Raw genomic sequence first — 14,897 nt, 5'->3', positions numbered from 1 at the left:
AAAACTTTTGTGAGATAAAATTTCCGGCACTTTTTGGTTTTTGATTTTAAAAAAAATTAGTTTTAGTATTAAAAAAAAATATGTAGTTTTGTTGAAAATTAATCATAGATCTTATAATTAAATACCTATTCTTAAATATTAATTCTAACCAATGGATAGGATCCTATTTTATTAAAAGTCGTAGGTGTACAAACACTTTTTGGAGCCATCGTAGATGAATTTAAAAAAGCAAAACTTTTCATCTAAACATATTTTTTTTTGATTACTAATCTCTATCATTTAGGATTGATAGGAAATAAAAATGCCACATAAGTATACACTGTAAGTTTTATCTTTATTATGAGTACGCGGGAGTAAATTTACTAAAATAACACGAGATCTTTATTGCCGTATCCTAATGAAAATTTATATGCCTCGTATTGCCTAATCTATAGAAAACCACCAGGAATAATATGTCATGTGCGAATCTCATCTCCATTGCCATTCCAGTTCATTTGTAGAAACAAGAAACTCAACAAGTAGTGCCGTATCGTAATCTGTGATTACAAAAAACATAATTTGAATTCAAGACGTTTAAATTCAAACGTTTTTGTTGCTTTTTTAATCAAGAATGCGTAAGCGTTTTCTATTAATTGAAATTTGGTTCAATTTTACCAAAAAGTCAGCTAACAGTAAAGCTAATTATAGTTAAGTCATTTGCTTTGAAAGAGTAGTTAAAGTGCTGACTTGATTTTGTCAATTACTTTTGAAAGTAACCTTATAATTTGCACGTGATCTTTAAAGGTTTTTTCTACATTGCGTTTTTGGATACGTTGTGTTTTTCTGTTGCTTCTAAACTGACGTAATGTACTGAGGAGTTCTGCAAAAAGATGGAAGTTTTAAATACAATCTTCGAAAATTCTTTGTATAGCATTTCCTTTGCTTAAAACTAAGAACAATAAAACGATAAACCAACATCTCTGCATGTAATGAGTTAGCATAAAATTCAACAAGTAATCAATTTTACTCTTTGTAAAAGGAGTGTACAAAAAGATGCAATATGTGTAGAAAAATGAGGCAACATTTTTTTAAAGCATGAAATGAGGACTTTCGTATACTTAGTATACTTTCCAGACACGTACCATTCTCCTTGCACCACGTAATAAATTTTCTGCCATGTTCTCTTTTGGAATCTGGCGCATTTTGAAGAGCAAAAATGAAAATTCAAACACTGTTTTTCTAAAAATACATATTCTTTCTCCCTATTTTCAGTTCTTTTGTAAGAAATTCTTTTCTTTGAGGAAATTGGATTCAATTCATTTTAGCATTTTTATTTATTTTTTTTATCACAATTGAAGCAACGCGGGGAATGGAAATGCGATGGAACGTTGTTTTACAGTTTGTCTGCTGCTTTTTTTTTCGTTTATGCTTCACATTTATTTATTTATCTTCCATCAAAATAAAATTTTCTAGAAGAGAAATATTGAAGGAACTCCCAAAAATGAAGCAACAAAAGTTTTCACGATTTACTGTTGTCATGTAGCTTTTAAGGCTGGTCTGTTAATACATAATTTGTTTCTACCAATAGTAGAGTTGGTTTAAACAGATTACTTAATGATTCAAAAGACGTCAATTTTCCTCTCCTGTAAAATAATGCATAATAGGTTATTTGGTAAGTTAAATTTAAACAAACAGGGGAAAAAATCTGGCAAATATTTAGTTGTAACTTCCAGGTTTTACAAATAAATCAAGGACACGCAATTTAAAAATGCTCAAAATAATCATAACTTCTTAAGAAATGTTCTCCAAATAAGTCATTAAAAGATTGTTCAGTCCTTACGGAATAGGAATGTTTACCTCCTATTTTGTTGTGTTTAGGGTAGACCGGGGCACATTTACGCATTGGGCACGTTTACGCAGTGCCCTTTTTCCAAAACGAGCTATAACTGGAGAGGCAACATTCATATCAGATTGATGCTGCTCTTCTAATATTCTCACAAGTTTTCGAGCATCAGTCGAGCTTTGGTTTAGTATGCAGATAGGAAAATCTGTTTTCTATCAAGTTGAGTAAATTTTGTGTTGAACGTTTTGAAGCTTATTGTGAGTAAATATTGCACAGTAAAGAACAAATAAATATTTAAAAATTAGCAGAATTTTATCCTTTTTTGAGAATTCTATTTGTATGGACAGAAAAGTTATTAAATTTTCTTGCACGTTAAAAATAAAGCCAAACATGCCGACGAGGCACTTATAAGCACTTTCATTGTGGCACATTTACGCATGTTCTTAATGTGTCTTACTACTCTGTGTTACTTCTAAACGGGCCTCGGTCGATTTTTTCGCTCTGTACTGTTTCAAACCTTCAGTATTTTCAGGTTATTTAGTTTTGAAAATCACCTTTCATTTCAAATTAAGTAAAAAATACGTATCTTACAGCTTACAACCATATAAGTTTGTCTTCAATATTGTTCAGCTTTAACTTTATACACTATTAAACCTATAATACATTTTCTTTATTTTCAAGATAGTAAACATTAAGTTCAAAACACTAACAGAACTACGTTACATATCAAAATAATGAAAAAGCTTATCGATAATCCAAGTATTTTTCCCCGTAGGCCTTCCACATCGTCACATGTGTACTACTTCAACTGAGACCATTTGATAGAGTAGGACCAAAGCTTAAGAACCAGGAAACGAAAAAAAATAAGGAAGCTCAGAATCTTAACCGATACTCTGATTAAAAAAGCCCTTAGACAACAGCAGTTAGAAGCTACAAAGAAAAAAAAACAAAATGGGCAGAACAAAACAAAAACTAGAAATTACTTTAAAATTTACAAGTTTCTATTGAATCAGAAATAGAAGACATCAATGAAAAAAGACTTAAACTAAAACCTGTGACAGGACTGTGACAGGACCTGTGTTAGTACACTCTGTAAAAAAAGAAATAATGAACGATTCTGTTTAGGAAGTAGCACATTGCATTTGTACCTCTTGTTTGAAAGAGCAGAACTAAGCGAAAAAAAGACAAGACAAGGCTCCATGTCTTAGTTGTCAAAACGCAGTCTCATGACAAGTATGCGAAAAGAAATACTTTATTTATTTTCGTGAAATCTAACAGTGATGAAGAAGATGACTAAATATTTTTTGTTTTTAATTATCCATAAGTCCTATAATTTTAGGACTATAAAATGTTCTTTAATTAATTGTTTGAGATTTTCTTATTCGTAAAGTGTTTTAAGAGAAATAAAATATTTAAATTTGATTAAATATCTATTTCACTTGCTCCTTGGTATCATTTTTAACATGCGTAAACGTGCTCCATTCGATGCGTAAACTTGCCCCGTGTTCGGGGCAAGTTTACGCAATCGACTTGGACTCAGAAAACATTTTTTTACGGTTGAAAACACAAGCTGAGCAACAACTGATTTACAAAACTGAACTACAAATTTTTAAGCCGCAAAAATGCATGTGGTAGCAAATGCAGGAGAATCGAGTTTTCGTCTGCTACAGTACCCACAATGTCAAAGGTAATACCCACAGTGACGTCAGGTGAATAGAGTCCATTGTGTTCTTCAGAATTTGAACAAAAGTGATGCATTAGCCTTATAAGGATCTTGAAAAATATGGTAAACTTTAAAAAAGGGTCATAAATGCTATCAACATAAAAAAAAATTGAATTTTTTTGTTGTCTATACAAAAACACATTAAACCACGTTTGAAAAACTCCACTCTTTATCAAAAGCTCTCATTTTACTTCAATGGAATGTTAAAAGTTCAATGGTAACAATCTGGGCACGTATTAGTCGCTATCTTCCGTTTTTTGGTCATTCCTGCACAAAGTTCCTGCACATATATGTGCAAATTATGCAGCAGATAATAAAATCACCCTCCCGAATCTTAGGTATCTTGAGAAGGACACCGATTAATATTTTTATATTTACATAATTTCACTTATATCATTTATGTATAATTAATTCTATAGGACTTTGATGTCTTAACAAGAACTCAAAATTGATTTAAAAAAAAATATGTTTAAACGGATTTAGTTCTTTACAGTTAAATCTCAATATCACAACAATATTAAAAACACGTGAACATAAAGGTTTAGTACTCACGTAGAGTGATATTAGAATTAATCATCATCCATGGTAATATACAATGTTATCAACAGTTTTTGAGCCATTGTCAAAAGTATGTTCAAAGTAGCAAACTATGTTTAAAAACATAGAATGTTATGATCTTAACGAAATTTTTTGTCATATTTATCACGAAAATCCTTTTTATAATAATAATCAAAGTAATAATTATAATTTAAGTATACTTAACTTGTTTCCAGTGAGGTTGTGTAAGAAACTCACAAGAAGAGTGGCTAGGCCTTTACCAGACCTAGTGCACTCCCGGACAAACGGCATCAGTGTTTCATGTGCAACCATTAAGGCGCAGATGCATGACACAAGTAGTTTTTTGACGCCCAGTTACCACCAGATGGAGGCACATGGGCTCACTTTTGATGAGATATTGTACTCAAGGGGTCTTTTATTGTTCGTGTTTCACAAGAAGGCACTTCGCACCGCCTTCTCGAACGCAGAGTTATATTTTACACGGGGGTGATCGGTAAACATAACCACGTGCTTTTAAATAAGACAACCAAACAATCTTAACTTGGGCGTGCACTTTACTGTGCAAATAAGTGTTAGTGTCCTTTACACCACTTTGCTTTACTTGTCTGTTGTTATTTTCATTATTCTTACATTTTTTAAACTACTGCTTTTACAACAAAATGTTATGATCCGAATATATATATCTTCTGCCGAAAACAGCGAACCAGATGACAGCTCAGATCCCGAGTCCAAAGACGTGGAATGCTAGCGCCTTACCATCAAGCCAACAGCCGTTTGGCTTGATGGTAAAGCGCTAGTATACGTAACGTTCACGTATATTACGTTCACGTATACGTAAGTACGTACGCAAACTAGAAAGAAAAATATCATTAACGGGAAAAATATTTATACACGCGGAAACAACAGACGATAATATAAACTTCCAGACAATAAAGTGCATTGGCAATGCTGTAATTGATTCTCATGGCCGCTATCTGCCAATCGCAAATGCGGAAAATTTAAAGTTAAGCGTCAGACTCTGATCAAGCTTTTGAAAGGCAAGCTGCGTTTATAGCTCAAAAATAGATTTTCTGTTTCCATTATTTTCTTTCTTGCAGACATTCTTCATAATGTTATCTGGTCAATTTTGGTATGGTCAGCAAGACATATTTTAAATATTATGTTTCATATACATGTTCAGAGATTTTCAAAAGCTATAAGTAATGTTAATAGATTAGTGCCAGCATATTTCACCCTAAAAACATAGTTGTCAAAATTATAAAGGAATTTAATGTACGGGGGGGGGGGGAGGACTTTGGCTCTCTGTGTTAGAAACTAAAAAAAAAGAGCCTACTTAGCAGTAAATATTGGTTAGTAAAATATTCTGGAAATGTAACATAATTAATTGACAAAACCCTTTGTGATCGAATAGTTATGACTGCTTGTGCGTTGCAGGGGGGGGGGGTCGTGGGTTCGAATCCAAACGGTGTCACGATACGTTCTCTTTTTTTGTGTGACAAATATATCTTGCGTATTTACTCTAAATTTAGAAAACTGTCGTCGATATCTAAAAATGAACAAAGGGAAGGCGCGTAGTTCGCAATCGTCTGATAATTGCGTGAGCGTAAGATACGTTGACCAAAACAAATTACATTAATGGCTTTAGTACACAGAAAAATGGCTCCATTAAGTTTAGGTGAATATCTTGATAAAAAATGTTTGTCGATTAAGAAGTCACATAAACTTTGAAATAACGTGCTACAAAATATGTATGCAAACATTTTCATTGAAAGGACCATTATTTGACAATTCTGCTAGTAAATTTATTTGTAATTTTTTGCTGATACAAAGTTATTAATTCAAATAACATACATTTCTTCAAATATCACATTCGTATTAGCAAGGGAACTACACAAAAGTAGACAAATCTAATTTAAAATATCTAAAAGATTCGAATACAAAGCACTACAATTTTTCACAGAAATGAATCAAAATTACGTACAGTGCGTGTTAAATATTTCGCTTAAAATATCCAAAACCAAAATAATTATTGCAAAACTGAAATACATATATATCAATCTTTTAAAAGAATATTTATCAATAAAAATAACGGACTATGCACAGTTTTGAAGTTAAAGAACCGTTTTCATCCATCGAACAGTTTTAAAAATATTTCACTTATATAAAACTGGGCCAAAGAGGTATGAGTTACGCTACATCAAATCCGTTTCTTTGAAAATTTTGTCGTTATCTCCTCAGATTTACTAAATCTTTGCAAGGCTTCAGGGATTTCATAACCAGATGTTATGCTTCCATTTTTCCCCTGTTTTTCTCGCTCTAACATCTCGTGGGGGCAACCGAACGATGTTTGAAACTTTCCGAGAAACATTTGGGAATTTTCAATTCGTTATTTCTTTCATCCCACACAACTACAAGAAGGAGGTTGTATGAGAAAAAACGGCGCCCGTGATATTCCATTTATTCTATTTGTTCTGTTGTTTCTTTTCTTCTTCGGGGCATAACAGTTAAAGAGAAGCTAGTTGTCTGTTTTTCATTCAGTTACGGATGCTGATTTTAGAACAGAAAAGAAGGACTTATACTTTGTATTTTTCACGAAAACTACTTCGTATATTACACACACACATATATAAATATAAATATATAAATATATATATATATATATATATATATATATATATATATATATATATATATATATATATATATATATGTATGTATGTGTGTGTGTGTGTGTGTGTGTGTGTTACCGTTAAAGTATGAAATTCGTTATTCTATGGAATACCTGGTTATTTCATGGAATAACTAATCGTGTCCATTAGAGTGAAAAACTCTCTTGTATTTCATGGTTTGACTAGTTATTTCATGGAATAGCGATCTGCAGCCCGTTAAAGTGTAAACTAATCTATATTACATATCTTGCACGACAAATACATTTACCTTCCACCCCAGTGTTACCCCCAAAATGTTTGTGTAAAACTTAGTGTGTAAACAAGAAATGTTTTTGTTTTAGAAATAACATTTTTTGCAATTTTAGTATTTCATTTTGTATTAGTATTTTGTAATTTGTATCATTTTAGCAATCCTTGTTGTAACAAATGATTTCATGGTACGGTTCCATTAATACCATTTATCCGCTGCATAAATTAGATAAATTGCTTCTCTTTCATTTTAATTGTCTATTATTAGTTTATTTATAGAATACCTAGTTATTTTATAGAACAACTAGTCAAAGTATTAAATTAATAACATATTACACACTTTAACGGTAACACACACACACACACATATAAATATATATATATATATATATATATATATATATATATATATATATATATATATATATATATATATATATATATATATATATATATATATATATATAAGTGTTATAGTGTTAAAGAAATGAAGACTTGCACGATCGACTAAAAGGGAGTTGCGGAGTTCACTCCAAATTGCACTTTAGGAAGAAGGATTTTAAAAAATTCCGGGTAGTTGAATTCAAGGGTAGTAGAGTAGTTTAATCATATGTGATACATTTTTAAAAATGTTTTTCCCAAAAATATAAACAATTTTTTAACTTCGAATAATGAGTCTAAAATTGTCCAAAAAGGCTCGAAGTGCGTATCAATCAAGATGGTGAATAAAATGATATGACAGATACGTGAGAATTTTGTAGCAGTGTGAAAAGACGCATTATCTGTAATTGCTCATAACAATACTGTTTCAAACATGCCCATCAATATTATGCAAATAGAACAAACAATTCTACACATACGTAATGTCTATGTACATAAGTCTTGCATTTGATACTATTTCCAAGTTGAAATACAGTATCATTTCACCACAGCATCTATTGGCATTTTTGTTTTCATTTTTGACTTACGTCTCGAAGTCCATTGGGGCAGATCTTACTAGCGATCAAACACAGAGCTTTTAATACTGAACGAAACACTTATGTAATAACATTAGTCTTTAATGATATCTTCTGAGATGACTGATCCCCATTAGCCGGGCGACATGCAACGTTTAAACTTTTAAGGTACCCTGACGAAGTTTAGAACTTTTGAGTATGCTTTGTATATTCACATTTCAACCGAGTGCCATTAATCGAAAAACTGTCAACTATATATTACACGTATTTCAGCAACATCATTACACGTATTTCATTAACATCATTCCACTTTACGAAAATCCATGAAGAGATAGGTCACCTGATGTTGCATTCAATGTAGGAGATGGTGATAGTTATTAGAATTTTATTTTCATAAGGCTGTAAAAAATTTAAAAAAAAGAAAATAGAAGAAATTTGAATTTTTGGCATCCTGAATTCAAATTATGGTTTTCGCAATCACGAGCGTGTGGGACATTAGTGCGTGTGACGCGTTTGTTTGTGTGTATGTATTTATATAAGCGAGTGTGTGTATGTATTTATATAAGCGAGTGTGTGTATGTCCGTGCATGTGTGTGTAAGCGTTCGTGTGTCTTAGGCGTTCGTGTGTGTGTATGTGTGTATGTATGTACGCGCGTGTGCGTAAGCGTTCATGCGTGTAGGCGTTTGTGTGCAGGCGTGTGTGTGTATGTACGCTTGTGTGTAGGATATGGACGCAACCTGGAGACTTTGTTTGATAGAGGAGTAGCATCGGCAGTGGCCGGTCAACGGTGGTGCTGCAGAGGAAGGCGGAGGAAAAATCAAAAGACATCATTCAACAGTCAAATGAACACAATAAGCAATTTGTAATCGCTCAACAACTGATTATTGGAACCCCGCTATCAGAACAATTACAAATTTCATGTTCGACCTCTTGCTCTGTTCAGTGGGTACATCTGCTGAAAAAGGACTTCCGAAAAACTCAGCAATATTAAATTGTACTCTTGATAAAATATAGATGTATCATGTCCATGCTTTATCATGACATGAGAAAAACGTTGCAGCTCTTTCATTTGAAATTGCGCATATGATAACGCTGTGGATTTTGGGCAAATTTAAGTTAATTTAATAAAACGTTTATTTTTATGTGATTCATGAAATTATATTTAAATTTTGTTTGGTGGCAATAAATGAAATCTGTAATTCCTTATTTCTTAGAAAACCTTTTATTTCTCTCACAGGGCAGGCAGTAAGCAAACCTTCATTTGCAGAGCCAATACCGAACACTACTGCTACACTAGGCCGAGATGCAATACTAAAGTGCACCATTGATGACTTAGACGGATTCAAGGTATTTAAAAACTGATTCATCATTTTATACTAGAAGTTTCTAAATTTATTCCTATGCTATTTTAAATATTGCTCCAAGCAGTACATTGTTGCAACAAGAAAATAATGAATAGGAAAATAGTTGGACATAAATACCATTTACAAAGATAAATCTTCAAAATACTGAGCAAATAAAGTATAATACATTTAATAAGATGAGTTTGAAAAAAAAAGAAACGTTCAACTCTAAAAGAAATTTCTTAACTTCATCCTAAAGGAGGTGGATGTGGGTGGTTTTTAATTTTTACTTTTTTTTGTTAATGGTTGTGAACATTGTTATACACGAACTTCGTAACTAAGCATGTTATCAACATGATACTACTGTTTGGATTGTGCTTTATCTACATGATACCACTGTTTGGATAGTGTTTCTTAGCAAAAAAATAAATAAATAGAACGGAATTTACTAGCTTTGAAAACACCTTTTAAACGTGACAACCTACCCAGCATTTTGAAGAGCAACAAATTTACTTGCAAGAAATGTACACTTACTAGCACGATTATTTTACCAATGTCGTTTATACCAATACGGCGTCACAATAGTTAAAGTCACCAAAATTTCTGCCAAGCAGGAACATTTTACAGAACATTATCCATCAACTAAAATACAGGATCTATAAAAAGTAAACTGGAACAAATATCATAAAAAACATTTTACTTCTTTTAAAAATACATTTAATTTAGCATTTCATAAAACCTGAAACAACAATTAATAGTAAGAACTAATGGCAGAATTTAAGCAGAAGTGCATTCGCAGCAACAACATAAAATTATAAAAAAGAAACATATAACCTTATTAATGTGGGGGGGGGGGCATAAGTTCATGAATTCCACAAGGTTTCCATAAATGATTCTTTTGCTTAACACTAGAAAGACGGAGGGGCCTGTGTGGCCCCTCGCATAGTTTGCTGTTTAATAACTTGGATAATGTCTAACGGAACGTAATGTAACTTCCTGACTTTTCATTATATGACACTATTTGAATGCTTGTTTAATCATTTTATCATACGCCTCATAGTACTGTAAATATTGATCCTTATACCTAGAAAGACCTCGCCACAGTGGCCCCTAAGCTTTTTTACAATTAATTTTTTTTTTCCTTTCTCCTAATTCTTCTAGCATAAAGAAAGGCCATTCTCTCTAGTTTAACCTGTAACTTTCGCTTTATACAGCCAGTTGGATATCCAAATGCTATAAACAGTACTGACTGCTTACCAGCCTAATGGTAGCCATTACTATTGAAAGAGAAACTGATCCAAGCTTTTGGCCAGTATAGAGAGAAACACTACAAATAATTGCATACTAAGTTTTTATTTAGTCATGAAAGAAGGTGCATTGGGCATGTGGACACACTCAAGAAGAATTTTTAAAATAATTCACCCCAAAAATGGGTAGGGGCCACACTGGCCCCTTTAGTCTTTCTAGGTATACAGAAAATGTCAGTCGTTCTAGTGTTAAAAAAATCTAGTTTTTCTTCTAGTACATAGTGAAGTTCCAAGTTAAAAACAAAATATTCACATTCACCTAGTTTCTGGAACATAGTACTACAAATGTTCAATCTATTTGACTTTAATCACCACTTAACCTGCACAGAGTAATACAGCTTCCTTTAAAAGTTCAGTAACAATTTTTCGTGAAGTCCGTCAGAGCCACAGTGATGCGTTTATGCAGGGTGTTAAAAGATCGGTGTTTTTCTTAAATTGGAAGATTAGATATCAAAAATATGCGTTGTAATGCAGAATAAAAAAAAAACATCGTGCAAATATACTCATGTTTGTGAAAATTTCAGCAACATAAAGGATTTATTGAAAAGGAATAAAATTTATTGCACATATTACACATAGTGCTACAAATAAACGATTAAAATTACAGACCAGTGAAATGAAAATAACGGACGTAAATAAATATTAAATGTCTCCACTCCGCGCAGCTATGCGAGCCTGTGCACGCTTTGGCATCAAATCCGAGAGGTACTGAATGTCGCGGTTGGGAATAGCATCCCATATGGCTTCAGTCTGAAGCCAAAGTTGTTCCCCACCATCTTCCGGACGAGACACATGGGCGAGTCTCCGACCAACGCAATCCGAGACATGCTTGACGGGCGTCATATCCGAAGAACGGGCAGGCCAAGAAAGTAGCGTAACCTGTTGTGCCCCGAACAACCCTTGTACGTTACGTGCGACATGTGGACGTGCATTCTCTTTCTGAAACACTGCACAAGAAATGCTCTGAAGAAACAGTAGTACCTCCGGCATAACAGCGTCCCTGAAGTAGCGCTCGCTTTTAAGGTTAGCTCTATATCGGACTAGATGGGACTGCCATTGATATTCAATAGCGCTTCAGACCATAATGCTTAGCGTTATCCCGGTATGACGTCGGATTACATACTCTGGGAGGTGACGTTCCCATGTGTGACGTCTGACTCGGACACGTCCATCGTTATACTACAGATTAAATCTGGACTCATCCGCGAAGACGACTTGTTGCTAGTTCACACTTCATTGGGTGTGTTGGTGGGCCCATTGAAGATAGAAGTGACAATGGTTGAGGATAAAGAGATTAATGTATGGGGAATCCTTGCATGCAGGCCCTGACGCAGCGGACGTCAACGAACCGTGGATGCAGCAACTGTGATACCTGTAGCAATACTCCAACGTTGTGCTAGCGTACGAGAGGACGCTGCATAATCCATCACAGCTAGGTTGATGAGGTGTCGATAATCTCGTGGTGTTGCTCGGTTGCGTGGGCTTGCGCGAGATCTTCGGCTAATTTCATCGTCCAATGTCCATCTTTTACAAATAGGCATCACAGTTGAGGCATTTCGCCACGTGCGGGCACTTATTTCCCTATACGTAAGTTCACTCTCACGCATGCGGATCTTGCTGTGCCATTCGATCTCCGTTACTCGTTCGTATGACGCTGTGCGTTTTAGACGAGGCGTATTGAGTACTGGAGAAACATCCACCATCGCCAGATACTCATACAATCTTCCAAAAAATCTTTACAGCAATTTATATACAGAGTCGACGCCGCAATCCAGAGGGCGTAACTCGGTCCACGCAGGGGCGACGTCTATGTAATCTAATCATTTTTCCATCTTATCCTGCTATGCATTTACTGTGAATTTCAGCTCATTTGCATAATTCCTACTTGGTGTTGCAATTTTCACAAACATGATTGTATAATTCAACATTGCCGATTGCAGATAAAAATTCAGACCAATAAATGCAGACAAGAAAATTTGACTTACCGAATATTTTTAATTGAAAAACGTAATGAGATGTGCACACTCAACTGAAAGAATTAATGCTTATAAAAAAGCAGATATGCTGATATGGAAAGTTCAACCTAGTGGTAAAGTTCATGAATCGCGAAATTTGATGCACGTGCAACTTCGTTAAACATAGTTCGAAATTTTCGTGTCTAAACGCGGGAATTTTCTGGAAATTGGCAAATTCTAATTTTTCGTGCAATGGAGTTAATCTTAGCGTCATTTCTATTTATATCATGCAGCAGATTGGATATCAGCTAACTACAGGAATTCCGCAATTATTGCATTATCTCCCTGGCAAAGATTCATCCGAATGCATCTCGCAATCAGTATAGGGTATCCAGCATTTTGTTCTAAATGTTGATTAAATTAATGAAATTCTTTTCAGCAACCAGATTATTTATCTTCAATCCGCAATGGACATATTTTTTTCTTTTGGCGTCCCTTCCTTCCTGAGTCGAAACTCTCCAGCAGCACAGCATGTAGGTGATATATCTCTAGAAGAACACGGTAAAAAGCACACTAAGAGATGTGATCACTCTTGTGATAAATTGAAAATGAGCAGGAAGCTTTTCTATTGCTTGAGATAGACCTTAGCAACAGCCAGAAGAGATTCTCACAGTTTTTGTAAGAATGAACTGCGTGGTGCTGCCATCAGGCGTGAGATCAGACGAATGAAAATTTATTTATCTCTTTTAACACAGGGCTTCCAAAAGTGTTTACTTTTGCGGTTCAAAAACATTGTCGCTTACATCACTAGAAGAAATTACATGCAACATTTGCAGATACGCTTTCCGTCTGCCGTGCTGGACATTGACGGAAGAAATTACATACAAGAACAGCAGAAGCACTTTCTTGTTGCCGTGTTGGACATTGATAGAAGAAATTATATACTGCCCACCTTTTCACAAGCTGAGTTCCGCTGCCCGACCGATTCAACGATTCCATTACTTGAAATAGGGGTGAGAAAAAACGGTTTAAGAACTTGCGGATTTAATTGGCAGTGTATTGCCATTTGGCGAACAGTATTATTATGCCTAACTATTAGCAACCGGTACAGGATTTTCTCACCAATAAAAGGGTTGCAATGATAGCTTAACCATGCCTAACAATGCCTCATCTTACTGGTTGCTCTCCCTTGAAAGAAATGGGCTTGTTCAAGGCAATAGCTCAACTTGTCGAAGCTGAACAGTACACGAACTGCAGAAACTCTTTCCTGCTACCGTGTTGGACATTGACCGGAATAGATTACATAACGCTAGACGAAAGCTGGATCACCATTGGGATGCGTACCAAGTGACCAAGAACGAACACAGTTTAATCGTACTTTTCTAAAATGTAGCATCACCATTTCTCCTATTATCTGTCTTTAAAGAAATATTTAAAAAAAACACTCAAGTTTTAATATAGTTCTTTTTTATGCGTAAAATATTCAAAATCGTTTTAATCAAGTACACTGTTATTGTAACTGACCTCAAAAAAAGGTATAAAAGCGATAACCTTTTCAAAACATTTCATGTGTTACTTCCCCTCTGTTAAAGATGTATTACTTTTTTGAAATCAAACATTCATTTACAGTATACAGTCAAAACACAGAAAGTGCTTGCATCTTGTCATGCATTAATTGTGTTTGCAACATCATATATTTGTACACAAACTATCCTTTGAATTCAGTTTAATCATTTATGCAATCCTTGTAATATTCGTAAAAAGCAAGAGAACACACCAAATACAAGCTTATAAGTTGAATAAGGAAAGTTATGTAAAGAATAAAGCATTAATCTAACATTTTCTTATTCTGAGTGATTTTGTTGTGTTCACAGAACAGTTACCAAGTTTTAAGGCAAACTTTCAACCATCTCTGAAACTTAAAACATTGCAATTGCTACGATAAATACTAATTAAAAAGAAAAAAAAATGAAAAAAAAAATAATGTACCGAAATTTCTTTTAACGACGAAACTAGTTTAAAATGCTTCATTTCTCCCCAAACAGTAAAAGAAAGTAAGTTAGATAGTAATACTTCACAATTATCAAACTAATATTTACTTGCAATGTACAAAGTTAAAGTATAACAAGGATTCATTTCGCACTGATTTTTGAGTCTTATCATTTACTTATAATTCAGATGAATAAATTGGATACCGAGAATTTATCATTTTCAAAACTTTTATCTTCCTAAGGAGAAGAAAGACATCAATTAAAATTGCTCGGTTCAACTAATCATTTTGAAAGAAATTCCAAAAGTTCTCTTTTTGTCCATT

The 14,897-nt window shown here is 33.9% G+C and overlaps 1 protein-coding gene across 1 annotated transcript in view; it reads left to right on the top strand.

Annotated features, from left to right (window-relative positions):
- Positions 1-14,897, top strand: part of LOC129216357 (hemicentin-1-like) — a 113,436-nt gene that overhangs the window by 28,520 nt on the left and 70,019 nt on the right. The window contains exons 3-4 of the mRNA XM_054850571.1: positions 4,319-4,438; positions 9,216-9,325. Of these exons, the coding sequence (XP_054706546.1) occupies positions 4,319-4,438; positions 9,216-9,325 (230 nt within the window). The remainder of the gene's footprint in view (positions 1-4,318; positions 4,439-9,215; positions 9,326-14,897) is intronic.

Source organism: Uloborus diversus, chromosome 2, assembly GCF_026930045.1.
Source record: "Uloborus diversus isolate 005 chromosome 2, Udiv.v.3.1, whole genome shotgun sequence".
In the NCBI taxonomy this organism is placed as follows: Eukaryota; Metazoa; Arthropoda; class Arachnida; order Araneae; family Uloboridae; genus Uloborus; species Uloborus diversus.
Note: the sequence above shows the minus strand (reverse complement) of the source record. Positions and strands in the feature narration are given on the sequence as shown.